Consider the following 26,713-nt stretch of genomic DNA (forward strand, 5'->3'; position numbering starts at 1 on the left):
AGAAGAACTAGAGAAGCCACTGGCCAACACGCATACACTGTCCAGCTTCGAACACACCGAATTAACTTCTCATTGGCTTCCTTCGTTCCAACCACATCTTTGGAACAATCTCCCTCATACTGTTTTTCCCACTGAGTACAACCTCCCACTCTTTAAAAAACATATCTACAAGTTAGATATTATCCTTAATCACTTGTCCACACATGACACTGTAGTGTTATAGGTCTTGTGACCTTTTGTGTGTGGGGTTAACATAGAAATGGTATGTATGTGAGCACGTGTATTTTTATTTTTAACCCCACACATGAAAGGTCACAAGACCTATATATTGTAATCCATTACTAAAGATTACAATATACAGTAAATAAAATTTACTACTTAATTACATTTAAATCTCCTTTATTATGCCACATGGTGGCTCTAATAATTACAATTGCATTAATAAATGCAAACACAAATGTTTTTAGATTATCATATCATATAATGTAGTTCTCATTAATTCCACATTAATGAAATTTAGACTCAGTATACATATCATTATAAAAAACGAACATAACAAGTAAAATGATTATGTGAAATTTTTACATATATTCAGGTGGAGATATTGTAGTTGCCAATGCAACAGATGATATAAATATTGAGGTAGATAAACTGGAGGTGCTCAACATATTGAGAAAGCAATGTAAATGCAGCAGTGGGATTGGACAGCATGCCAGATGATGTTATAACATGCAAGAGAAGTGGTAGTATTCAGTTCTCTTGGAAGTGCCAGTTCTTGTGCCTCTGACCAAGCTGTTTAATTTAATTCTTAGCTATGGCAAGGTTTTCTGAGGTCATAGAAGAGATGATTCCATTAAATCAAGGAGACTCCAAGACAGTAGTAATACATAAGACTGATTAGAATCTTAGCAGAAGTGGTGATAGTTCTGAAAAAGTTGGTTAAAAACAGAATTCAGAAATGAGCAGATAGGAATGTCATACTATAGAAGACAGCACTGCTTCTAAATGGTAGGTTATGGTTTAGTAACTTACATTTCATATGTGACAACTGAGTTAGATAAGAGAAATGTTACACCATTACACTGCTGGACTTTGCCAAGGCAGCTAACAGAATACTGTACAGAAAACTATTACATAATTTGAAGCAAATGGGAATGGACATGATACTGTGGCATGGATATAACTGGATGAAAGATGGACACCACAGAGTAGTATATGGTAGAGTAGAATTCAAGAGAACGAGGGCAACTAATGGATAGCCTCAGTGCTCTGAACTAGGGCTAATGCTGTTTCGTTTGTATATTAATAATAAAGTAATGATTTGAAAAAGGATGGGGAGGTACCAGTTATCTGCTGATGGTGCCAAACTGGGGCAGACCATAGTTAATAAAAGTGATGCAAACATGATAAGAAATTACTTAAATAAACTGTTAGTGTGGACAAATGATAACTGTCTGTTTAATGTGACAAGGTGTAAGGTTATGCGATTTGGGATGAAAATATTATACAGTGTGTACTACACTTATTATACTGATTGTACTGGGCCAGGAAAGTGATGAAGATAGGAATTTGGGTGATGGATACAGAGTTTAAGTTAAGAGAATATATTGCAAGTAGGCAAAACAGTTCAAAGGATTATCTGGATGCTGAAGAACAAAATGACAAGTAGAGATAGGGAGGTATAAATTATCCCTCTTAATATGGCTACATCATGACTACTGTGCAGAGATTTGCTTGCCTTGGGCTGAGAAGGTCATTCGGAAGATCCAGAGATGAATTATTAAGTTGAAGACAGGTCTGTGATATGCTTCCTATGAGGAAAGATTGGAGGTATATGGACTGGAAAGTTTAGTTGACAGACAGAAAGAGGAACATGATAGAAACTTATAGGGGTTTTATAAGATTGATATATAAAAAAAAAAAAATTGAATACATGACAAGTAAGGAGAGAAAGGGTCAGCCCCAGAAGTTAGTGTTAGCAAGAGTGTAAGAACTAGGCATTTTGCTTGGAGAGCGAATGAGTGGAATGGACTGCCAGAGGTGGCTGTGAGTGGTCTGACAATGAACAAGTTTAAGTAGAGGTATGATAGGTATTGTGTGAATAATGGCTAGCATGGGCTTTCTTCAACAAGTCTTCCAACTCCATGGAGATGCACACACAATAATAACTGTCCTTGTATATTGTACATATGCACGTTTCATGATGATGACCTCAATAGAGAGGTCGGAACGTCAGTTGTTACTTGATTAACGTTAAGTAATTATTCTAACACGTGTATTGTGTCTCCATAAATTCTTCACTATGAAAGCAAGTCCAATTTGGTGAATATTTGACAGTTACTTGGGATTTTGTCATTTTGTAACCTAGAAAACCTTCCCTCAATAATTCCTTGATTCTCTGATAGAGCCTGCATAATGATAAAAAGAAATTAGTTAAGAAAAAGAACATAACAGACTTGAATTGACAGGAATCAGGAATTTCACTACAAGTCTGCCTATCAAGTAACACTGATTTTTTTTTAATGTATTAAATTCATCTATTCTTTCCTATATTTTTACATGGTGTTCAGCATTCATTATGAACAAATTATGAAGACTATGCCCATGTTGCAAGATAAAAAAAACTGAGTTACTCAACCATCACAATTGGAATCAATATCCAGAGTAAGCATACAAATTCCCACCCAATATCACATTCCTTCCCCTTTGCTGATGATTTACATTCTGGTTATTGTGTGTGTGCCAAAGTACTTTACCAACATAAAAGAAGGTACAGCCATTAACATATCCCCCCCACCACCACCACAATGCCAACTTTTCAGCAAAGTGTTCTATATTCCATATTCATCAAATCCCTGATATGTACCCTTTGGGGAGGTAACATATTATTAAAGTACTACATGAAAAGTTCATGTTATCAACTTCCTATTGACACTCATCCTCCAAATTAATATGTTATCTGATGTGCACATAGATTTCTGTGGTTAAGCAGTTTTGTAGGAAGTTTTCGGTATTGAGACCACATTGTAATATATAAAGAGTTTATTAAAAATAAGCAATTAAAAACCCGACAAGTTTCGTGAGGTAATGGTGCATAAGTTTTACACAACAAAAGCCTATTAATAATTAATTACACATATTAGATGTTTTAAATAACTTCACAACTGTTAAATAATTGACAAACTAGAATACAAATGTTGGAACATTGTTAGTTATTGCTATCATGATCTGTGGTATCACACATGCTACATCGTCCGTAGCAGTTAAATTTTTGATGAAAGCAGACCATACTTGATGTAAAATTAAGCCTTAATTTTTATTGCATTGTACAGGAATCCTAAGCATTTGTGAGGCGTCTTTAAATTTTCTGAAACAGTTATTATCAGTATATGACATTTCTGTTTGTTGCCAGATTTGATGGCCAGTAGTGGTTGTGTGGCATGCCAGGCCTGATTTATGCTCTCTTCTTTTTTCGATGTCTTTTACATGTTCAGACATGTGGATCTCTCCCGACCTTCCTGTTTGACCTACATAACAAATGCCACGAGAGCAATGAATCTCACAGATGCCTGGTTTTTCATGGGGTGATGTGGAGGTTTGAGTGGATATAGGAATCTTGATATTTTTTGTAAAGATAAAAAAAGCTGCTTTTATGTTGTACTCGCAGAGCAATACAGCCACTTTATCTATGACATTTTTGATATAAGGCAGCGTGATTGCATTCTTGAAATCTTGTTTAAATAAGGGAGTTGAAGGAGACGTATTAAGAATTTTTCTGACCGTCTTGGATTCAAAACTATTAAGTGCGAGGTTCTGTTTCAGTTAGTGCAGTTCTTCATTCTTTTTAATTGGTGTGCTTGATAAATTGTATGCCCTGTCTCATAAAGTTTTAATTATGCCTATCTTTTGCAATTGATGGTGGTGTGAAGCGGCATTTAAAAATCTTTCCTTTGTGGTAGGTTTTCTGTATATGGAGAAGGATAACCCTTTTTTCCTCTTTGTTTACTTCGACAAGAATATCAAGGAAAGGTAATTTTTTGTGCTGTTCTAGTTCAATAGTGAACTTTATATTGGAATACAAGTTGTTCAGATAATCTTTAAAAGCAATCAGTTCATCCACTTTTCCTGATCAAATCACGAAAATATCATCGACGTAATGTAACAAATAACGTAATCGACGTAATTTGGTTTTTTTCTGATAGGTTTTTAATGCATTAGTTTCGAAATTTTTCATAAACAGGTTGGCTAGGACTGGAGAAATGGGGGAACCCATGGCAAGTCCTTCTTTGTTCCCAATATTTGTCTTGAAATATGAAAAAAGTTTTCTCTCTGAGTGTCTGAATAGTCCTACAGTGTTTGGTGGGAAAAGTTTACAAGTAGATCCACTGTGTTATTTCTGGGTACATTGGTGAATATGGGATATGAAGTTTTATTATCTCTTTTTTTATTCTCTTTATTATTACTGACCATATCAAAACTTGCTAAGATGTGTGAAGGTTCAATATTTATATCTTTTACTTTTTCAATGAAATGCAATCTATTCTTTGCAAATGTGTTTCTGTTTTTCCTATGTGTGGCGATATCATGTTTGACAGATATTTTGTTAAGTTTGAGATCAGAAAATCTCTCCCATCTACAATTGGCTGTAACAGAATACATTTTTTGTGAATTTTTGGTGCACCATAAATTCTCGGGACCAAGGGATGTTTTAATGATTTTTTAAATTCTTCTGGCCAATTAGGTAACTTTTGATCAAGTCATTGATTTTATTATGTGTGTGCCATGTATGATCCCTGTCTAAGGATGAATAGGTATTGGAATCTTCTAATAGGTTGTTCATTTTTCTTGTATAACTACTGTTGCATTTCCTTTCTCTGTCTTGATTATTACTATGTATTTATCTCATCTTAATTCTTTAAGGGCTATGAATTCTGATTTAGTAAGTTTTTCTACGTAGTACTTTACATTTCAGTAATAAGGCTGGAGTTTGTATGCAGATGAGATTCAGCAGATCCCTTTGCAATTTGGGTGCAAATTGCAGATTTTCTTTTCAATTTGTGTTATGATGTCTACTTTTGGAACGTTCTGTGGAGATTAGGCAAAATTAAAGCCTTTCATTAGGAGATGTTTTTCTGTTTTAGACAGGACTGGAAGAAAGAGTAATCACAACTTCAGCCTGATCTAGATGTTTTTCTTGTTGAAGCAATTATACTTTCTTATTAAATTATATTTCTTATGATTTGCAACTGTAGCTTTGTTGGATGTAATTCTGTCAATGCTATCCCATAGGTCAGATGGTAGTGAAAATTTAACAAATATTCACTATGTATAGCAAATGTATTTTGATCTATCTTTGAAAGCTCTGATCTAGTGGCTGCGATCCGTTCTCTTAAGATATCTAGTTCTGTTTTTCTATACATTCCATTTGCTTTAGCTGAATGGAATATGGGATATGGACGTGGTCCTTGTTATGTCATTCTAGCAAAAAACACTTGCTTTGCTAACCTTTCCTCTCCCATTCTGTTTAAGTGACTGTACCATCTGAGATTAGCTCTGCTAACAAATTACAGAATGGTAACAATGTCAAGCTCTTTCCTAATATCTTCATTTTTAATATGATTCTGCCACTGAGTCATCTGTTTGCTTTCCTAATCTTTCTCAGAACTCTCTCTCATATTTGTAGTCTCCAGTCTTTCATCATGTTATCTCTATAAGCCAGCTCTTAGATCCATATGTTAAAAACGGTTTGAGCACAGTCTTGTATATAGCTAATACAGTGTTTTGACTAATTTATTTCTTATTCCATGTAAACTTATTTAACTGACTTCCAATCATAACAGTTTTGCCAATCCTGTTGTCTATTTCCACATTTAATTTGCCATCTTCACTAAAAATTATGCCTAAACAGCTGAAATGTTCTATAGGTTCTCCATTCATGATCAGTTGATGTTTTCACTGGTAAAGCCTTTCATAGTCTGTCTTTCTACTGCTGATTTTCATACCCAATTTATTACAGCACTCAATTTAGCTAGGCAATCCTGCAGATTTGTTCTGGATTTATTTAAGAGTATAACATCATCTACATAAAATGGATATTTTATGTAGATGATGTTATACTAAGATGAGATGGATATCTCTAATTTTGATATCAGGTCTAATGTCACTTATCTTCACAATGACATCCACCTAAATGATGAATAACAGTGGAGATAATGTGTACCCTTATCTCACACTTGATATAACATCAAAAAATCTTCCTGCACTTCATTTCTAACTGATAACTTACAGCTGAAATACAGACTATATATTGCTTGATAAATGTCACATTTATACCATAAACGAACTGAAAATTTGGTTCAGATATGTTGACGATAAATTCAGTATTTAGCTGCGATACACCAAATTCTAAAAATCTAAACAAACATATGTAATTTTCCACAGATATCACAAACCAAAACACATTTCTTAAAGCACTTTTTATGTATCTTCCCTCTGGCTTGCAGTTCTTCATTATCTACCAAAAGATGAAATATACACAATACTCTTACTACCATTCAACACAAAAACTAGATGCCCTTAACACCATTAAAAAGAACAATAAGAATTTGCTCTGATGAGCAAGAGTTTAAATAAAATGCAAATAATCAGCACATGTTTATAAACAATAGTTATAACAAAATTCTCAACAAAAATATATCAATAAAGAAAAAATAATACTACAATAAGGAATTAACAATTTCATATATAAAATGGTTATCTGAAAAAATAAACAGAATATTTAACAAATATGCCTTAATGCTAGCTTTAAATCTCTTACAAAAGTAACAAGAATATTCAGATCCTGCAAACTCCCTTGGCTCACCTGAGTGAGCCAAGGGAGATTGCAGAAAAGACACAAATGCATATCAGATTTAATAGACAGAGAAACTACAGCTTCCTGAATAGGTGCCAGATACCTTCCACAGAAATAACTGGAAAGACATCTTGCATCAGAACAATACCTGGTATGAGTAGAAATTTAAAGGAAGCCTGTGGTGTAGCATATCCATTTATATTAAAATATCCCACAAATTTAAGAAATAAAATAAAGTAAAGCAGTTTATTATAAAATGCTATCATTTTATGAAGTTATTTAAATGTAAATTTCCTTTTGCTTACATTTATATGTTGCAAGCAAGAGGCTTTGAGATGCAAATTTTATCTTTTGTCACTGAAAATTTGCAGTTTTTTTTTTAATTATTATATAAGAATTTTAGTGCATAAATGTGTTCATATTTCACATGAGAGGTGCTAAAAGTGCCCACTGTATTTATCTACTGAAAAAAAGAGTGAACTTTATTTTTATTATGTTAGACCCACACACAAAAGGTTGGTTGGTCAACCTATAGTGTGTTAGTACTATGTACGAAAGAGGTCTGAATAAGAAGTCATTCACATTACTTTTGAAGGCCTGTGTATTGTATTCTTTGGGAAACCCACAGGAGGAGAAGAAACTGTTCCAAAGTACAGCAGCAGTAGGAATGAAAGAGGAGAAGGGATGTTGGGTAGTAGATGCACGTGTTTCAATGGATTTTTTTTTAGAGAGAGAGGGGGGGGTAATGATCTTAGTTCTCGTGAAATTTGACAGAAGATGAATGCAGCAGATACTAAATACCTATAAACAACAAATTACATGATAACCACAGTAATTAACTTTAATGAAAATACAGATATTTTGTACTTAACAGTACATCACCAGTGTGTAGAAACAAGCAACTCAAAGAATGGTAATATAAGTTACATGCAACAGTTGGTTTAGCAATTAAAAATGGTTGCCATGAGCTAGATATATTAATAAATAATATTAAAAAACTATTTTTGACGTTTACATAAAATGAGAATCTCTCAAGAGAATTCAGGTTAGGAAAAACTATTTTTGATGTTTACATAAAATGAGAATCTCCCAAACTTTTGGAAAAGAGAGACAACTGTTCAGATTCAATCAGGTCAATGTAAAAGGCATCGCAATTTTCTTTCAAAAGGCGTTCATATTTAAAATTGCTTCTATGGAGAAGATGAGCTTCATCCCACTGGATACTGTGTTTAGTGTCAATACTAAGTTGTACCAGACCAAACTTTTGTAGTTTTACATATTCAATGTAATACCATCCTATTAACAAAATTTCTCATCTCTTACCATGTACAGATGTCTTTTAGATAGAGTCTCTATAGCTCCATGACCTGTCTGTCCAAAGTACGTAAAATTACATTTACAAGGAATGTCTTTTGAAGACATCTAAAATTTATTTATTTTGTATGGGGTTCCCCCTTTCCTCCCCATCCCTTAGGATGAGTTGAGCCCTCCTATATGAGGGATTAAGTACATATCCCTCATATAGGAGGGATATGTACTAGTTATGACTGTAGATCCATGTGTGTTTACGGGGCTGGTTTGCCTGTTCTGGGAGACAAAAAAAAAACGAGCTTCTGGGTGAAAAAAAAAAACTCCCTACATCCGTATGAGACCAGCTAACTAACCTTTAGTTGAACGAGACCAGATAAAGGTTCCTCAGGTCTTGGATATGAATCGAAACCAGTCTTTCCAACCAAAAGGCTTTGTCTATACCGACTGATCTACGGAGGCTTTATCTAAAAAAGATATCTTCTATACATGGTAACAGAAGAGAAATTTTGTTGATAGGAAAATATGTGGAAATAAGCTGATACTTCTTCAAAATTCTACCAACAGATTCAGAAATACCAACATAAGGAACCCTGTAGTCTGTTGAAGAATCTTTATGTTTGGAACATAGGAGTAAATTATCTGCTGGATTTGATGAGGGTTATAACTATTTAATTTCTGTAACAGTTTGAGAGTGAGAAGTTTTTGTTGTAAGCTTGAAAGAGAGAAGACTATATTATGTGTTCTATTAATTATACCTCATAACACAATTTTTTGAGAGCTGCGATGAGCAGACTTTTTGATTATTATTATTATTATTACGGGTATCTCCATGGAGTCAGTAGACTCATCGCGGGAGACCCAAACTAGCAAAACAATATCTGTCATATCTCTTCTTGAATTCATTTACAGACGAAGAGCTCACAACTAAGTCAGGCAATGAATTCCACTCATTCACCACCCTCCAGGCAAAAAACCTTGTTCTGACACCTTTGTTAACCACACTCTTCTTTAATTTCCAGAGATGACCTCTTGTTCTTCCATCACTATCACACAGCTGAAACATTTCCCCTGCATCAATCCTATAAAAACCTTTTAGTAATTTGAATGTTTCTATCATATCCCCTCTTCTTCGCCTATCAACCAATCTCTGCAATCCACAAGCTCTCAATCTATCAATGTAGGGAGCATTTTTTATATCACTCACCAACTTGGTCACTCTTCTCTGAACCCTCTCCACAGCCTCCTCATCTCCAAGGAATCCAGGTGACCAGACCTGAGCACAGTAATCCAAATGTGGAAGTATCAATGCTTTATAAAGGGGAATAATAACCTCTTTATCTCTGGATGTCAGTGTGTTCCTCAACAACCAAGTAATCCTATGTGCAATCTTGGACACCTTAGCAATGTGTCCTCTGAACTTCATCTCCCTATCTACCAATACCCCTAAGTCCCTAGCCTCATCTATCTCTTGGAGTACCTTTCCATCGATGTAGTACACAGCTGGTAATCTTTTAATCCCAAAATGCATGACTTTACACTTTTCCACATTGAACTGACATCCATTTTCTTTTGCCCATTTTACCAGCTTATTTAAATCCTCCTGCAAACTTTCAACATCAGCTTGATTTTTTATTGCACTACACAACTTTGCATCATCAGCAAACAACTGAATATCTCCCTTTAAGCCGTTTCCTATATCATTTATATACAAATTAAACAACATTGGCCCAAGCACAGAGCCCTGAGGCACACCACTGGTCACCTGCCTCATTCTGGACTCGGCTCCTCCATACACCACCTTATGGTATCTCTCCCTGAGCCATTCTCCTATCCATATCACCAATTTAATATCCATTCCCATCTGCTCCAATTTGCGTAACAGTGTTCTATGGGGTATCCTGTCAAAAGCCTTAACAAAATCCAGAAGTACCACTGTGTAGCCAGTTCCTTTGTCCAACTCAGATGTTATTCTATTATGAATAGTTAATAGATTGCTAAGGCAGGATCTACCTTTAACAAAACCATGTTGGCCTCTATAGAGTATCATATCCTGATCCACCCATTCTTGAATTTTGTCTTTAACCAACTTTTCCAATACTTTTACCACTACTCCTGAGATGGTGATTGGTCTGTAATTCAATACTGCAGTTTTAGAGCCACCCTTATGCAAAGGAACCACTTTGCCTAACTTCCACTCCCTAGGGACCATACCAGAGTTCAAACTTAAGTTAAATATCCAGGTGAGAGGGGTTGACAATTCATTTGCACATTCACGCAACACCCGAGCTGATATTCCATCTAAGCCTACCGCAGTGTTTGCATTTAAGTTTTGCAATATATTTAATACCTCTGATTCTTTAGCTTCAATTCTCACATTAGGTATTGCTGTAGGTATAGAGATATCCTCACTTGGATGATAGACTTTTGAAAAGTGATCACTCAGTAACTCGACTATTACATCTGATTTTGTCACCTCAATACCATCAGCACCCACTAAGGTTATCCTTCCGAAGTCATTCTTCCTCTTACTTGCCACATAGCGGAAGAACTCTTTGGGATTACCCTTGATCTCTTTGGCTAAGGTCTTCTCATAATCTGATTTAGCTTTTCTTACTATGCTGGTAACCTTCCTAGCTTGAGCCTTGTACTGCTCATGGGTGTCCTGATCGCCTTTCTCCTTGTAAATTCTCCATAACATTTTCTTTTTTTGCAGTTCAAGCTTGATACTACTGCTCATCCATCTAATGCCTGCCTTGTTTGACCTCCTAACCATGGGGACACAATCTGATATTGCTTTCCTCAGATACCCGCTGATTTTATCCCAAGCACAGCTAACATCTTTCCCTTGCAATATGTTCTGCCATGGGATGGCTGCAAGCTCACTCCGAAGCTTGTTATAATTGCCTAACCTGTAGTTCCGTACATACCCCTTCTTAATAGAAAAATCCACAGATTTTGCAACCTCCCAAGTCAATACCACATGATCGCTTTCACCAACTGGAGGTAACGAGGACACCTTACTTATGCATATAACCTCTGAACCAATAACCAGGTCCAACACTCTCACACCACGTGTCCCTTCAGTTACGTGCTGTTTCAAGTAATTATCTCGTAGAAGATGTATGAATTCCATTTCCTTTTTGCTACGTGATATTTCCTCCTTCCAATTGATATCACCGTAATTAAAATCCCCCATAATAATCACCAAGCCTTCACTCATTGCACTAAGTTGCTGATGCATGAATTCAATATCTGTCCCCGTACTCCCTGGCCTATAGCAGCATCCAACTGTATATTTGGTTGCGTTGGTCACTATTTCGCACCAGACTGCCTCAAATGAACTCTCATTCATATGTCTATCATCATGATATACTACTTTCTTTGGCTGCAACACATCAGCTATCATCAACAGTACTCCTCCTCCTGTTCTATCTTCTCTATCCTCCCTGAAAATACTGTACCCATCACATTCAATTCCAGTAACCACATCTTCTGCTGACAGCCAAGTTTCACTAATGCCCACAACTTTTGGTGAGATTTCACTGATTAATGCCAAAAATTCTTCTCTCTTATTTCGAATGCTTCTAGCATTGGTATACAAAAATTGCAGATTCCCTCTAGATCTTGTACCGGCTTTAGAACTGATATATAAGTCACTAACTACCGTAGTCCTATGCCGATTTTTATCCCCTCTCTTCTGTAATTTATTCAGCCTATAAGGATCAATAAATACACAATCAGTGCTAAAGTTTCTCTCTCTTACACTCATTTTCAATATTAGTTTCCCTGCCCAATAACTTCAACCTGTTCAGAAAACAATAACTTCTTCAATCGCTTATGTCCTTCCATGTTAAGATGCAGTCCATCTCTAGCATACAACTGCCTTTTTCCTTCAAACACACTCCAAACATCAACAAACTCCAGACCTCTTTTTCTGCACATTCTTGCAATCATATCATTCATTATCATTGCTCGTCTACTTAACTCGTAATTGTCAAAACGAGGCAGCACACACACTATTCTCCCATTGACACTTTTCCTCTTCACAATATCTAATAATGTTCTAAAATCTTTTCCTACCCGATTTATACTACCTCTCAGGTCATTCGTAACCACCATAACTATCATCTTGTCTGCTTCATGCCCTCTCTTTATTGCTAAAGCCACTCTTTCTATTGTCCCATCAGCCAAGCACTCCTCATGCATACCACTCTCCATACCCTTAATCATAGAATCACCATATATTTTACCACTCTTAACTTCATTCAAGTCCACACTCATGGACTCATTCTCTACACTATTTAGCATGACTCTCCCAGCTTCATTACTCAACTCTCTATTACTTACCCCCCCACTTTCACTACATCTCATTTCTTCTAGGCCACTTGTGGTTTTATTATGTTGACTCCCAATCACTCCCATACTATTTATTACTGAATCATTCACCAAAGACTCACCCATATGTAATCCTGTTCTAGTTACTTCAGCTAAAGTAATCTCTATAGTCCTAATTTCTCTGTTTAACACATTAAACTCAGCTTTAACTTCCAGTATCTCCTTACCGATCACTTCCACTTCCTCATGAAGAAGATGAAGGTCATTTTTCATTTTCATAAACTCCCGGCGAAGTTCTTCCGCTATGGTCCCGATGTCAGCTTCCATTCCTAAACGCTCCAGCCTATCCCGACACTTCTCACATACGTCGACATTTTCGTTCTTCTCATTTTGCCAGACCGACCACAGATCCTTCACATTTTTCGGTGCATACATATAGCAGTTTCCGCAATGCATCCATTGCGAAAAATCTAACGCTGAGCCAGCCTTTCGTGTAGTAGTAGAAGTCCTGCGCGCCGCTGACGTACGTTTCTTGTTGGACGCCATCTTTACACGTTGATATAGTGAAACAAACGGCAGTGAAAACACAATATATACAACACAGTTCTAAACAATAATACCACTGAAGGACACTTGTTTCTAACCGATGCACAATTGCAGCACAATTTGTGACAAAAAGCCACACTATATTTAACTTTAAAAACACGTTTTCTAGACTAACTAAACTCGACCGCCTGATGAATGTATCTGCCAGTAAAGGTAAGGTTTTTTTGATAAAGATTAGACTAAATACCTATGCAAAAGCAGTTGTATCGAGTTGGTCAGAGGTGAGTGATCAATCAGTCTAATTGCTCTCTTCTGTATTGCACTGAGTATTTTTAGGGAACTCTTGGGGCATCACACCAAAATTGTGAGCAGTAGTCAATTGGTGGATAGATTTATGATTTGTACAGGGTTCAGATAAAGTAATAACTTGAGCAAAAGAGGAATCCTAAGTTTTTGATGCCAAGGAGACAATGGTTGTAATGTGTTTATACCAAGAGAGGTTTGATGTCAGGATGACACAAAGGAGAGAAATCTCATGTTGCTTTGAGATCTGAGTTCAGTAAAAAAAAAAAAAAAAAAAAAAAAAATGCTGGGAAATTTTTATGGGAGATTAAGCAAGCAGCTAGTAACTGAAATAATCAATTGCAAAGAAATAGTTCCATTTTAGAACCACTTTTAGAACCCTGAACAATATTATTTCATTTTTAGAAATGGCAAAATGAAGTGACAGATTTCAAATTAAATCTCTGAAAACTTTCAAACCAGTGAATATAAGACAAAGAGTAGTTATTTATAATTTAGTTCTTGGTGTAATGTGGAGGATGTAATTAGAAATCTTTAAAATAAGAAAAAAATTGAATCAATCTATACTGTATAGAATATTTTTCATATATTTTCATTACTATCTCTAGAGATGTCACTTGAAAGTAATGCCTCTGGGACTTTACTTTTGAATAAGGTCCTGGGGGGGGGGGGGTGTCTTGATAGTCACTATAAAGCCTCTTTGAAATGATATTCATAAACAGGAATGTGGATGTTTATAATTTGGTCCTGTAACTTAATCGGTGATTCCAAGTCTTTTTAAATGGTAAGAACTTTTGAACTTTGTTAATATATGATGGACAATAGTCTAAGCACTGGAAAAAAAAAAAACCAAGGAGGAAAAATGTAAATATTTTTCAAAATGGAAAGATTTATATCCTTGAGGCCTTCACATATAATTTTTTATCATATGGTAAAAAATAAGACAGCAGTTATATATACTGTGTGTGTGTGTGGGGGGGGGGGGGGAGAGACACCTGAAGTGGCTGGAAAAGATTCCATTTTTGTTCTTGAATAAACATTATTTTTTTCATAAGCTTTTCCATAACTATGTAAAATACACATAAAATACTTGGCATGCATCTACAGACTGAAACAAATAAAAATATCTTAACATACATTGTCCACATAAAATATACAAAGGAGAATAATACATAGGAATGCTTCAAACAGCACTGCAGTTAATCCAATAAAAATCAAAGTTATTTTTGATACGTTACAGGACCAAATTATAAATATCCACATTCCTGTTTATGAATATCATTTCAAAGAGGCTTTACTTTACTTTTTTTTTTTGATTGACAGACTTCATCTGCCTTATCATTCATTTTTTGGTGAACTGCTCATTTGATGATTGCAATGTCGATGGATTGTGACTTTTTGATGAATTGTTGGTTTTTGTGATTTGCCTTTCAATAAATTGTGTTTTTGATGAACTGGTGATTTGCTTGTTTTTTCGAGGAACAGCCTTTGAATGAATTTTTTTTTTTTTTTTTTGGATTGACTGTTGTTTACTGAATTGTTTATTTGATTAATTGCCTTTTGGTAAATGTCATTCAGTAAACTGTCTTTGAATAAATTGTTTTCAGTGAATTTTATGCATACCAGAAGGGATTGCCAGAAGTGGTTGTGAATGTCCCAATGGTGAATGAATTTAAGGAGAGATATAATAGGTATCATGTGAATAATAGTTTGTGTGGGTCTCCCATGATGAGTCTTTTGACTCCAGAGAATCATGTAAACATGTAATTTCTGTTATTATATCAGAACAGATGCTAGGATCAGAAGAGCAGAAGCAAAATCAGACCAGGGAAATGAGGCATTGAATTCCCTACAAAAAAAAAAGTTCATGCCAATTGGCACTGTTGTAGTTTCACAGAATGAGAATGAATGAATGGAGAGGGACAATCTGCAGAAAAGGAGATATGGATAAGGCTAGATCAGACTTTCCAAGAGGAGAACTAACATCAATGATATATTTGGAGGAAGCAGCAGTTAAGAAAAGGTCCAAGATGTTGGGAGAATGAAGTGGATTATCTAGAATTCTGGTTGGTTGGTGTTAAATTATTAGTGACAGCAAACAATTCAGCTTCTTTACCGGCTTGGTCTGTAAAGTTGAAGAGATGCCAATTTGAATAGTGAAAGGTGAAATCACCAATAAAGAATATCTTGGGTAATAAGACTGTCTGTAATCAACTTCCAGAGATAGTTAGTCAAAAATGTCAGAGAAGAAATCTGAGTTTGGAAGACAATAGAGGGAGGTAAAGAAATCTTGTGCCATAGCAGTTCATATAAAGGGGGATTCCAGATCACTTTTGGTATAGGCCTAGTCATCCCCCCCCCCCTTCCTTATGATAGGCATCATGAAGCATAATGAGGCATGTTGAGGTGAGATGCTGCAGCAAAGGATGGCAGTTGTGGTTAAGTGATAAACAGCATATCAGGTTTGGATGACTGTAGGGGTGGAGTCCATAACAGACCTCTGAATTAAGATCTCTGATGCTAGTAAAAGCACCATAAAGTTTTTTTTGATTGTTTTTTTATTGCATAGAATTCTGACATTTGATTGGAGATTTTTTTTGTGTGTGTGGGTGGGAGAACTGCAATGACTAATTGTATATCATCTCAGTAAAATAATGGGAAATTAAAAGAGCAGCAGTATACACCTGGGATGAAAGACTTTGAGGAGGGGGTCATCACTCCCACCATAACTGTGGATAGTGCTCCCTGCAAGCTGCTGTACTTTGACTCCCTCCAGGCACTACTACAATAATAGTAAGCAATAACAGTAAAATTATTTGCCAGTTGAATGAGAAGCCCCTGAAGAGCTACCAACAGGTTTCACTACATGTATGATCTGTTGACCAACCTGTAGAAATCATTTTGCAGCTGTATCCTTAAATGGAAAAGGTACAGTCTCCTTAGTTAAAAGCTTAGAGTGTAAAGAAAATGAACATGGAGGTCTTCACTCACACTATATGTTGTAGGAAGGGGGAAATACAAAAGCTGAAAATCCAACTCTGGAGATGAAAGATCACAAAGGCCACTTCACGCATAAAAAAAAAAGGGGGAACTGGTGTTCAACTTGATGATAAACGACATCTACTACCCAGAAAGCTAGTTGGCCTTCTCTCCAACTAGGAAAGATATGCTTTTAAGGCAGAAATACTTGCCTTGCCAGAGCTGTCCATGGTATGGCCTGTTTCACAGGCCATACCATGGGAAGGTAGAGTATGACTTGAATGGAGATGCTATATCCTGCATGACCACTAGCTCTAATGAGCCCTAATTAAATGAAAGAAAATAACTGTGCTGCACAGAAATCACTATGAAACACTCCTAACACACTTAACTCAATAAGTAGGGTTGCAATATTCTGCCCAAGAACTGGGAGATAGTCACTTTAAGATGCCTGACCTGTAGTGGCCTGACATAACTTCGTTTTTATTGGCTGACAGAATATTATTTCCTTTCAGTTACAAAACTGTTTTTACAAACAATCTAATAGAGTGCTATACTACAGTTATAATTTGTGCTAAGATGTTGATCGAGAATCCAGAATTGAGAATGTTAGTAACTCCAATTATTTATTTTTTTCTTTGGCATTGTTTATATTACAAAGAACTGCTACTAGAATGAATAATTTTAAAATTACATATTAGCTGTAATTTGCAATAAAAATCTACATCTACAATTCAATGTCAAATTCGATAAATTATGGAAGAAGATTTATTATAGAATCACATTTTAAAATATAATAAAATTGATAAACTAAGAACTGACTTACCATTTTAACAAATCCATTTTGTAACTCCTCCAACTGTTTTTTCAGTTCTCTATTTTGAGCCATAGCTCTGCTAGCTGCAACTTTTTCACTTTGCATTGTTTCCAGTAAATTTCCCTTGTTTACTTCTTGATCTTGTATTCGGCTTAAGAGGTTCTCTAGTTCAGCAATTTTTGTTTCTTGTTGCTCTGCTAAACGACTCATGCTTGCATTATCCTTCATCTGAAAAAAGTTTTTTTTTTTAATCAACGATAACACCAAATTATTTCTCAAATCAAAATAAAATATAGAAGGGAAAAAAAAAAAAAAAAAAAAAAATATATATATATATATATATATATATAACCATACATGAGAAACCATAATTCAAGCCTACTGAAATCATTCTGCAAGTATACTACATATCAGCAGCATTCCTGATTACCCTACTTATATTTGCATCATCAGCAAATAGCTGTATGTCACTTGTCATATCCTTCCCAATATCATTAATATACAGATTGAATAAAAGTGGACCAAGCACTGATCCTTGTGGTACACCACTAGTTACCTTAAATCTTGCAGACTCGCATCCCATATACCACTTTTTGATATTCGTCAGTCAGCCATCTTCTTATCCATGCTAATATTCTATAACCTAGACCCATTTTCTCCAATTTTTGCAGCAGTCTGCCATGCTGTATTCTGTCAAAAGCCTTAGCAAAATCCAAAAGTATCATGGTATATCCATTCCCCTTGTCTAGTTCAATGGTAACATTGTTATAGAATGTGAGCAAGTTGCTAAAACATGATCTTCCCTTAGTAAGCCCATGTTGTTCATTGCAAAGTAGAGATTCACTCTCAACCCATTTCTGAATGCAAGCCCTAACCAATTTTTCCAAAATCTTCACCACCACTCCTAAGATACTAATCGATCAATAGTTGGATACATCTGTCTTTGCACCACGCCTGTGCAATGGAATTACCATACATTCCTTCCATTCCAGCAGAATCTTCCCTGTTCTGAGACTCATATTAAACAGCCTGGTCAAAGGAATGGCCATTATTGAATAAATTCTTATTCAATTTGTGCAACAGCTCTAATACCTCGTCCTCATACACCTACATTTCTTCATCTAGTGAGGAGGAAACAGTGAGCTCAATGTTGCGTACATCAGGTTGATAGCTTTTAACAAAATGGGCACTCATTAACCAAACAACCTCTTTTGATGGCGTGAGGGCCATCAGGATTTAGAAGAGTTATTCTTTCATATTCATTCTTCTTTTACTTGCAGCATATCGATATTATTCTTAATATCTTTTCATACTCAGACTTTGCTTTCTGTACAACAGTTGTGACTATTCTAGCCTGCTGCTTATAAAGTTCATAACGGACGTCATCCTTATCTGCAAGGTAATCCTTCCACATCGTCCTTTTCTTATGAATCTTGCTTAATAAGATTACACATTCTACTCTATTTATTCTTTGAACTCTTGGGACACATTCTGATATTGCATCATTCAAGTGCTGTTTAAATGCTTCTTGATATTCTTGATATCAAGAAGCACTCGATATTCTTTCCATCCAGCAACCGATCCCATTCCACTGAACACTTAGTATACTCCTCAGTTGGTCATAATTTCCTGCTTTGTAGTTCAGTATGTAACCTTTTCTGAGTGGAACGTTCATAAACTTAGTCACTTCCCAAGTGAGTACCACATGATCACTGTCACCAACCAGAGGCAGAATAGTTACATCTTTAACCAAAATGCCCTCTGACACTACAATCAAATCTAACACTATGTCCTCAAGTTCCTTCTATCACATACTGCTTGAGGAAGTTGTCCTGCTAGCTCAATAAATGCATTTTCATTCTTCTCATGAGATTCTACTGCTACCCAATCAATATTTGGATAATTAAAGTCTCCCATTATGATTACTCTTTTTGCACTCATCTTTTCTATTTGGTGATGCATTTCATCACTAGCAACTGATCCACCAGATCTGTAACAACACCCCGCTATGTAATTAGTCATGTGAGATTCCACCTCACACAAGATGGCTTCAAACTCACTGCCACATGAAATATTGTTAGTGGTATTACTACAATCATAGGTCTTAACTCTAACTGGATTCAAGTCATCCAATATCATCAGCAGCATGCCCCCTCCTCTCCTATCCTCTCTATCCTTCCTAAAAATACTGTACTCTTGACATTCGATACCAGTTAGTAGGTCTGATTCTGATAACCAGGTCTCACTAATACCTACAATCTGAGGTAGCAACATACTGACTAAGGCAACAAACTCTATCCCTTTGTTACTGATACTCCTAGCATTCGTGTACAGACATAATAATCTACCTGTTACTGGGTTCCTTAACAATGTTATGGAACCCAGGATGGAAAACATCCACCTTCAGATAATGGTATCCAACGGTGGTTAAAACAATTTCAAGAGACTGGTAGTGTTCAGCACCAAAAAGGAGCTGAAAGACTGAGCACTTCGAAGGAAGATGATCGAATCCAGGAAACATTTTATCAAAGCCCACAAAAATCAACTATACAACCTTTTTTGCCGTTAGGTATACCACAATCGACTGTTTGGAGGGTTGTTCATAATCACCTTCAACTCCGTTCCTGCAAACTACAGATTGTACAGGCTTCATAGCCAGACGATAAACTCTGCTGTTTCCAATTTGCCCAAGACATTTTGTCAAGAGTCGAAGCTTATGAAAATTACCTTCGGAGATGGATATTTAGTGATGAAGCAATATTTGCATATCATGGAGGGTTAATCATCATAACTACAGAATGTGGGATCAGAAAATCCTCAGGCCATTCAAGTATTTGAAAGAGATAGCCTAAAGGTGAATGTCTGGTGTGTTTTGTGATGTTCCAAAGTTTTCAAGCCCTTTTCCTTTGCGGAAAAAACAGTGACAGTGGTGAACTATCTGAACATGCTACAGCTGTATCTGTTATCCCCAGATGGAAGCTCATCAGCCAAATGTTGTGTTCCAGCAAGATGATGCACTGTCATATTGGGTGCTGTTGGGAGTGGACCAAACCCGTGGCCTCCATGCTCACCTGATTACACTGCTTGATTTCTTCCTGTGGGAATATGTGAAGGACATTTTGTACAGACCCCAGTGATTTCCCTTGATGAACTAAAGACCAAAATTGTTGCTGTATAGAAAGAGTCAAACCGCAAATAATGGAGAACGTTTAGGGGAAATTGAATATTGCTTGAACATCTTATGTTGAAGTTGTTTAGCATTCTGCAGTATTGATTCTATAGGTAATAAAACTTCTTGAGGTACACTTTCATATTCTGTAAGCAGTTTTATTTTGTTATCACACCTGATGAAGTTGGCATTCCGATGAAACTAGTTGTGTGGTCATATTAAATTTACTTGTTTCTCTATTATCTTGGAATTCAGTCATTAAATAATATTTAACACACATACACAGTAAACCCTTGATTTAACGGACAAAATTTCTGGTCCGTATGTCACGTGAAAATTAACACCCTGTGAATTTTAAAATACTTTTAAACCAAAATTTGCTTATAATTAAATTAACAGGTTATTTTTTGTTATTCATTTCCTGTTATTTTAAACAAATTTTGGCGAAAAGGCCATCATATGTTGGATAAACACTGTAGTAATTTAGATGACATAAATGAGTCACCGCTCATAAAACATGTTTGCCAAATGATGATGATGATTATTATTATTATTATTATTAGTCACCTCCAGGGAGTCCAAAGACTCATCAAGGGAGGGCATCTACTCTACATCCAGCACTCACAATCCACTAACTGACCGAAACTACACCAACGCCATCCTACCGCCGACCACCACCACTAGTATTTCCACAAACAATCACAAACATCCATGCCCACGGTGGGATTCGTCGAACCCGCAGCCTCTTGACTGGAGAGCGGACACGCTAACCAGTCAAGTGTGGTGATCACACCAATCACACCGTGATTGGTTCTTTTGTCACGTGGCGTGACATTCTGTGGCAGTTTTATAACACACATTTTCGTAATTTTAGAGAGTTAATTATAAAAAAACAGCAGAATAAAAAAAAAAACTTTGATAGTTTTTTCAAAGCAGAATTACCTAAACCAAGTGCCTCAACATCATCGAACATTAACTTCACATTAACTTATCTAAAAGTGTGAAAATTTTCTGTAAAACGATTTTTTTTTATTATAGTGCTAATATTGATAAAATTTAAAATAAAAATTTTTTAAATAAAATAAAAAAAATTATTTTAAAAATAAAAACATCTAACATTATACTGTTACAGATATTTTTATTTTAAAAAATTCACGATTTAACAGACTTTTGATTTAACGGACACTCCTTAGTCCCTATTAGTCCGTTAAATCGAGGGTTTACTGTATATATTAATTTTGGTTTTCATAAATTGAGCACTTTCTGTATTCAATGGCTGTATTATAAACAGCTATTACACATTTTCTGGAATGAAAATTCGAAAGCAGATGTTTGGACAAATGTGTTCTAGTTAGCTGCTATGTATTGCTGCAATAAGTCTGTTCTGTTTGCACGGATACAGCATATAGTCTTCAGGACAGAGTGTTTTCCATTACGTGTATCATTCGAGTTGTCTCCAATTACACTAACTGTTCCTAAATATAGTACACAGTTGTTAAATGTCTGTTTACTGTATTTAGTGATAAACAAAGCTACTTGTTTTTCTTACTTGTGCAGGTATAGTATCTGTTGAGGTTGAAAAGTGTTTTTAATGGTATAGGGACATGTTTATTCTAGTCTTTGGAAATAACAGACACAGGAAAAATGTGTGGATAGACTTATTCCACTTTACTATGGAACCGGAAGCCAACAACTGTCTGCCCTTCCTGGATACACTCATCACACGTCTCCCAGATGGTTCCTTATCATTTTCAGTTTTCAGAAAACCCACACATACAGGCAGATACTTACACAAACAATCACACCATCATCCTTCTCAACAATATGGCATATTAAAAACGCTAACCCATAGAGCGAGAGCAATCTGTTCAAATGACAAGGCTCTTACGGCTGAACTGACTCACTTACGCCACACCTTCTTGGCCAACGGCTACAATCCACAAAAAATAAACAAAATACTAAACACTCCTAAGAAACCCCTCCCACCATCCACCACAGAGAACTACAACAAAACAGTCACCATCCCTTACATTAAAGGCACATCCGAAAAGATCTCAAGAATTCTCATTAAACATAAACTACGCACTACATTCAGACCATGTAGCAAATTAGCCACCCTCATCCGCTCACCCAAGGACAGCATTCCTCCTTTATCACATCCAGGAGTCTACCAAGTACCCTGCTCATGCAATCAAGCCTACTACGGTCAAACAGGAAGAACTGTGAATATCCGCATCAGCGAACATAAACGATACATCCGGAAATATCATTATGGGAAGTCGGGCCTAGCAGACCATGCTCTGGATACCCCTGCACACAGGATCAACTGGAAAAACACAAAAGTACTACACAGAAACCCATATAAATCAGAGAGATTGTTCTTAGAGGCGACAGAAGCCCTAAAACAATCTCCAAATCTCAACAAATATGGCTGTATTAACTTGCCGAAGATCTGGGAGACAGTCATATTAAGGAAAAATTAGCACTTTTCTAGGACTCTAGCAATATATGATAGCGTGTTTTTTTTTTTTTTTTTTCCAGATAGAGGGCGCCAAAATCAGGACTCTAGTCTTTGTGTTGCTGCTACAATTTTGTTAATGTACACCATGTTGTTTTAGTCTCGCGTATTGTGACAAACAGTGTTTTTGTGCTCTGAAGATGCTGGTTATAATACCAGCGAAATATCAGCATCAAGTTAATAAATCAATTATTTACTTAGTTTCTGTGTTCTATTATACCGTTAAAATAATAAACAACAGGAAAAATGTATCTATTCCTGAATAAAAATTAATACATTGAATACAATGTATTATAAGGTGTTGATCTACAACAAAATACTAGTATGTGAGATATCTATTATTGATAAAAGATAAAATGTATGACCCAAATGCAGTGCTACGAGTGGATTTAGTGTTTTAAAAAGGGCAGAACATCGGTCGGTGAAGATCCCGATAGCTGCTAACACTATAAAAAAAAAATTTTTTTTAAAATCTAATGAATGTGGGAATCTTGAAAGTGTGGATAATTCTGATAACGATCAGATATTATGCATCTTATTATTGCATAAGATGTATACTGAATTTCAGTAAACAAAAGAAAATTCATAAAAAACAAAGCGAAATATACATAAACCAGAGAAATACACATAACATGCCCAACAAATTTTAGGAGACGATTTGTTGCTACATCAAACTACATGTATTCCTGCCACGCCTAAATGAATCACCTGATCAACATTATTAGTTCATTGGATTTAGCCTCTCCCTACAGTTTTTAACTGAACTACAAAACGTATATAGTGGCTGTTTATTACTGGCTAGTTATTTATACTTTGCAAACAAATCTCTTTCCATTTCCTCGTAAGTTATTTTTATTTTATTATGCCATCATTAATTCACTTATTCATGTCTAGACTTTATAGGATCATGTTATTCGCTCTACCCAGTAACTTATAGGACACACATATCACAAATGTTAATTATTAATAATTCATTTGCCATTAATGAAAGTATTTCTACTCACACTTATTCCTTCCTTTACATTTCCCATTTTCATGGCTTATTAATGATGGTTCACATATTTTTACCTTTGGATAATTCAAATATACCAACCAAATATAGCATTCTCTATCATTATTGTTTTCTAATGTAACTTAAAACAAATACATTGTTCCCCACTCTATGCAGATTTGGTTACAATTGATAAATTCAAGTATTCAAAGTTGTCCTAAAATTAATTTCATTGGAACAATTATGATGGGCACTGGTGTGCTAATTGCTCTTAAAGCTTTCATACATTGATAAAAATGCAATCGTACGTTCAAATTGAAGTGAATTTTGTAGTGCAGGCTGCATAAGCCACATGACAGCACATCCAACCGAAATATGCAACGCCACACACATATAGGTTTTGGGAAACAGTCTGCTGGGGTAAAGTTTTCAGTACCATTTACATTGGCAAGTAGTTCCTGACTGATTTCAACATGGTTCTCTTTCTGATCATCAGTCAACAAATGCATCATGAATTCTGCACTGACGCAACGCATCTGACGCTTTTCAGTCAAAATTGGATGACAAGATCCTATGCTGATGCCTACTTCATCAGCGACTTCCTGGACAGTTAAACAATGATTTCAACAAATCACAGCAAGAACTTTCTCAACATGGATCGTCACCCGTTGATGTGGAAGGTTGTCTTGGCCTGGTATCTTCAGCGACCGATGTTCTGCCCTTTTTAAAACACTAAATCCACTCGTAGCATTGCATTTGGGTCATACAGTCCTCCCTGTATGCTTGGTTAAGCAACTGAAATGTCTCTGTAAAATTTTTATCAAGTTTGCAGTGAAATTTCACACACACGTTGTTCTTCAAGCTCTTTCACTCTCATTTTGTCACTAATTCTGATGAACAGCTTGTGCACATGTTCACTTCAGTGGATGTAACTTGATGACTAATGCTCCTAGCAGAAAGGGACAAATGGCAGTTTGTTGTTAAAACCTGCCCCTAGGTGTGCTCAGCAGGCTCTGTGCTAGCTGATGTGCTATTTAAAAAGTTTGGTCTTTTTTTTAACACTCCTCATATATACACACACACACATGCATCTTTGTGCTGTGAGGTCTAGATTTTTCTCTCATTGAGTGGTGCATGATTGGAATGGACTGCCATTGGATGTTGTGGTGCAAGTAGTGTGAATGAATTCAAGAACAGGTATGGCTGGTGCAAATAGTATGGCCTCCCTTGATGAGTTCCTGACTCCCTGGAGGTCTCTCTTAATAATAATAAATTGTGTACGTTCCATACCTAATGACAGCATTATGGACAGCTGTCACACATATTTCCTGCAACTGAAAATTTGAAAGAGGTTGTTAAGACCAAATGTATGTAGTTCGGTACAGCATTTGAGACTACAATAAAACAGTTTCGTGCATGCATGGCATGTGGCATAGTGTTTGTGAGAGGGGATGTGGTTTCATTGTAATAGGTCCTTCTAGTTTAGTCTTTAATGAAACAAATTGTTGTTTCATTAAAGGCTACCAAATGAAATGGATCAATATAGACTGAAGGGAAAAGAGAGAGAAGACCATTTGTAAGATAGGAACATAAATTTAGACAAAACAGACAAATGTCTAATCTTTGATGAGAAGAAAGTATCATTTCTAGCCCAGAGCCTTATTAAATGTCAGCCAAGTTTATTTATTTATTTTATTTTTTGGTTAAATTCATTCTCTATTAAAATATCCAAAGTTTATTACTTATGTAGAGTATATTACCAGCTTAATTTTCAACCAACATCTGCAAAATATATATTTTATTTGTTAGTCATCTCACTTAGTTTGTCAATAATATCCTCTGAAGGCAAGCATAAAATCATTCACACCATTTCTTTTTGTTGGTACTTGTGTACATAATTTTTCATTTCTTTCCATTGCACTTACACATATTCCACTTCAGCAAGTCATATATTGGCAGGCTCGTACAAACATCCTTACAGTTATTATACCAAGTGAACCTTTTCAAAGTCTAAAAGTATTCCAAATGCTTTCCTATTATTTCTCCTCTCAACTAGTTAATCATATCAGTTGGTCCCCATTTTTGTTTCTAAAGTAATATGTTTTAACTAGTATTTAGCTGTTGGCAAACTAAAAGTTCCTCTCCATCAGTGTATTGCCACCTTCCAACTATGGATTTGAATGTCGCTGTGTCAGTTTCTAAATGTTCAATGTAGAAATTAGCTGGGGAGTGAGGTATGGTGAAATAATGGAGTAGGTCGCAATAATGGAATCTGTTTTCCCATGAACATTCCCATTCATCAACGAGTCCATTGTATTCCCTCGTGTCATGCTGTTTATTTATTTTTTGCCATTATTATTTGCAAGCTGAAGTTTCTCATTTAATCTAGACTTTTTTTCCCACCTATAAATAAAGATTTCTTTAAAAATAGTTTTTGACAAACATACTCATATAGGATTAGAATTATGCTTAAGTGGACAGTCTAGCCTAAATTTTAATAATCAGAAACCATAATCCTAACTCTTTGCCCTTGCTCTTTATGAAGTGCTATATTCGCATTCAGTCTTGAATATCAGGATGACACTATCTTATACACACATTCTTAGATTTGATCATTAGTAATTTAAATTTATAATACTTAAGTCACCCTTCTAGTCAATAAACAGATCAGCATATTGGTACATAATTTTGAATTATTAACATCGATAGCTTGATCTCTTCCTGCTAAGTAGCATGTTTTTTTTAGCAGCTAAACACTCTTTTATGATTTAAATTAAACTTGCCAAGAAATTATAATTCTTGTTTAATCCTATATCCAAAGAGTAAGAAAACAAAGTTTATGCATGGAGTATCCTCATAACTAGGCTACTGACATATAGAGAATGGTGACT

The 26,713-nt window shown here is 35.7% G+C and overlaps 1 protein-coding gene across 3 annotated transcripts in view; it reads right to left on the reverse strand.

The window, feature by feature from the left end:
* Positions 1–26,713, reverse strand: part of LOC150092414 (golgin subfamily A member 2-like) — a 380,033-nt gene that overhangs the window by 150,483 nt on the left and 202,837 nt on the right. For all 3 annotated transcript variants that reach the window (XM_090415174.1, XM_090415173.1, XM_090415175.1), the window contains exon 14: positions 17,154–17,372. In XM_090415174.1, coding sequence (XP_090271300.1) covers positions 17,154–17,372 — 219 coding nt within the window. The remainder of the gene's footprint in view (positions 1–17,153; positions 17,373–26,713) is intronic.

Source organism: Typopeltis vanoorti, chromosome 26 (genome assembly GCF_054136105.1).
Source record: "Typopeltis vanoorti isolate ZY-2024b chromosome 26, IOZ_Tvanoo_1.0, whole genome shotgun sequence".
NCBI classification, from domain to species: Eukaryota; Metazoa; Arthropoda; class Arachnida; order Uropygi; family Thelyphonidae; genus Typopeltis; species Typopeltis vanoorti.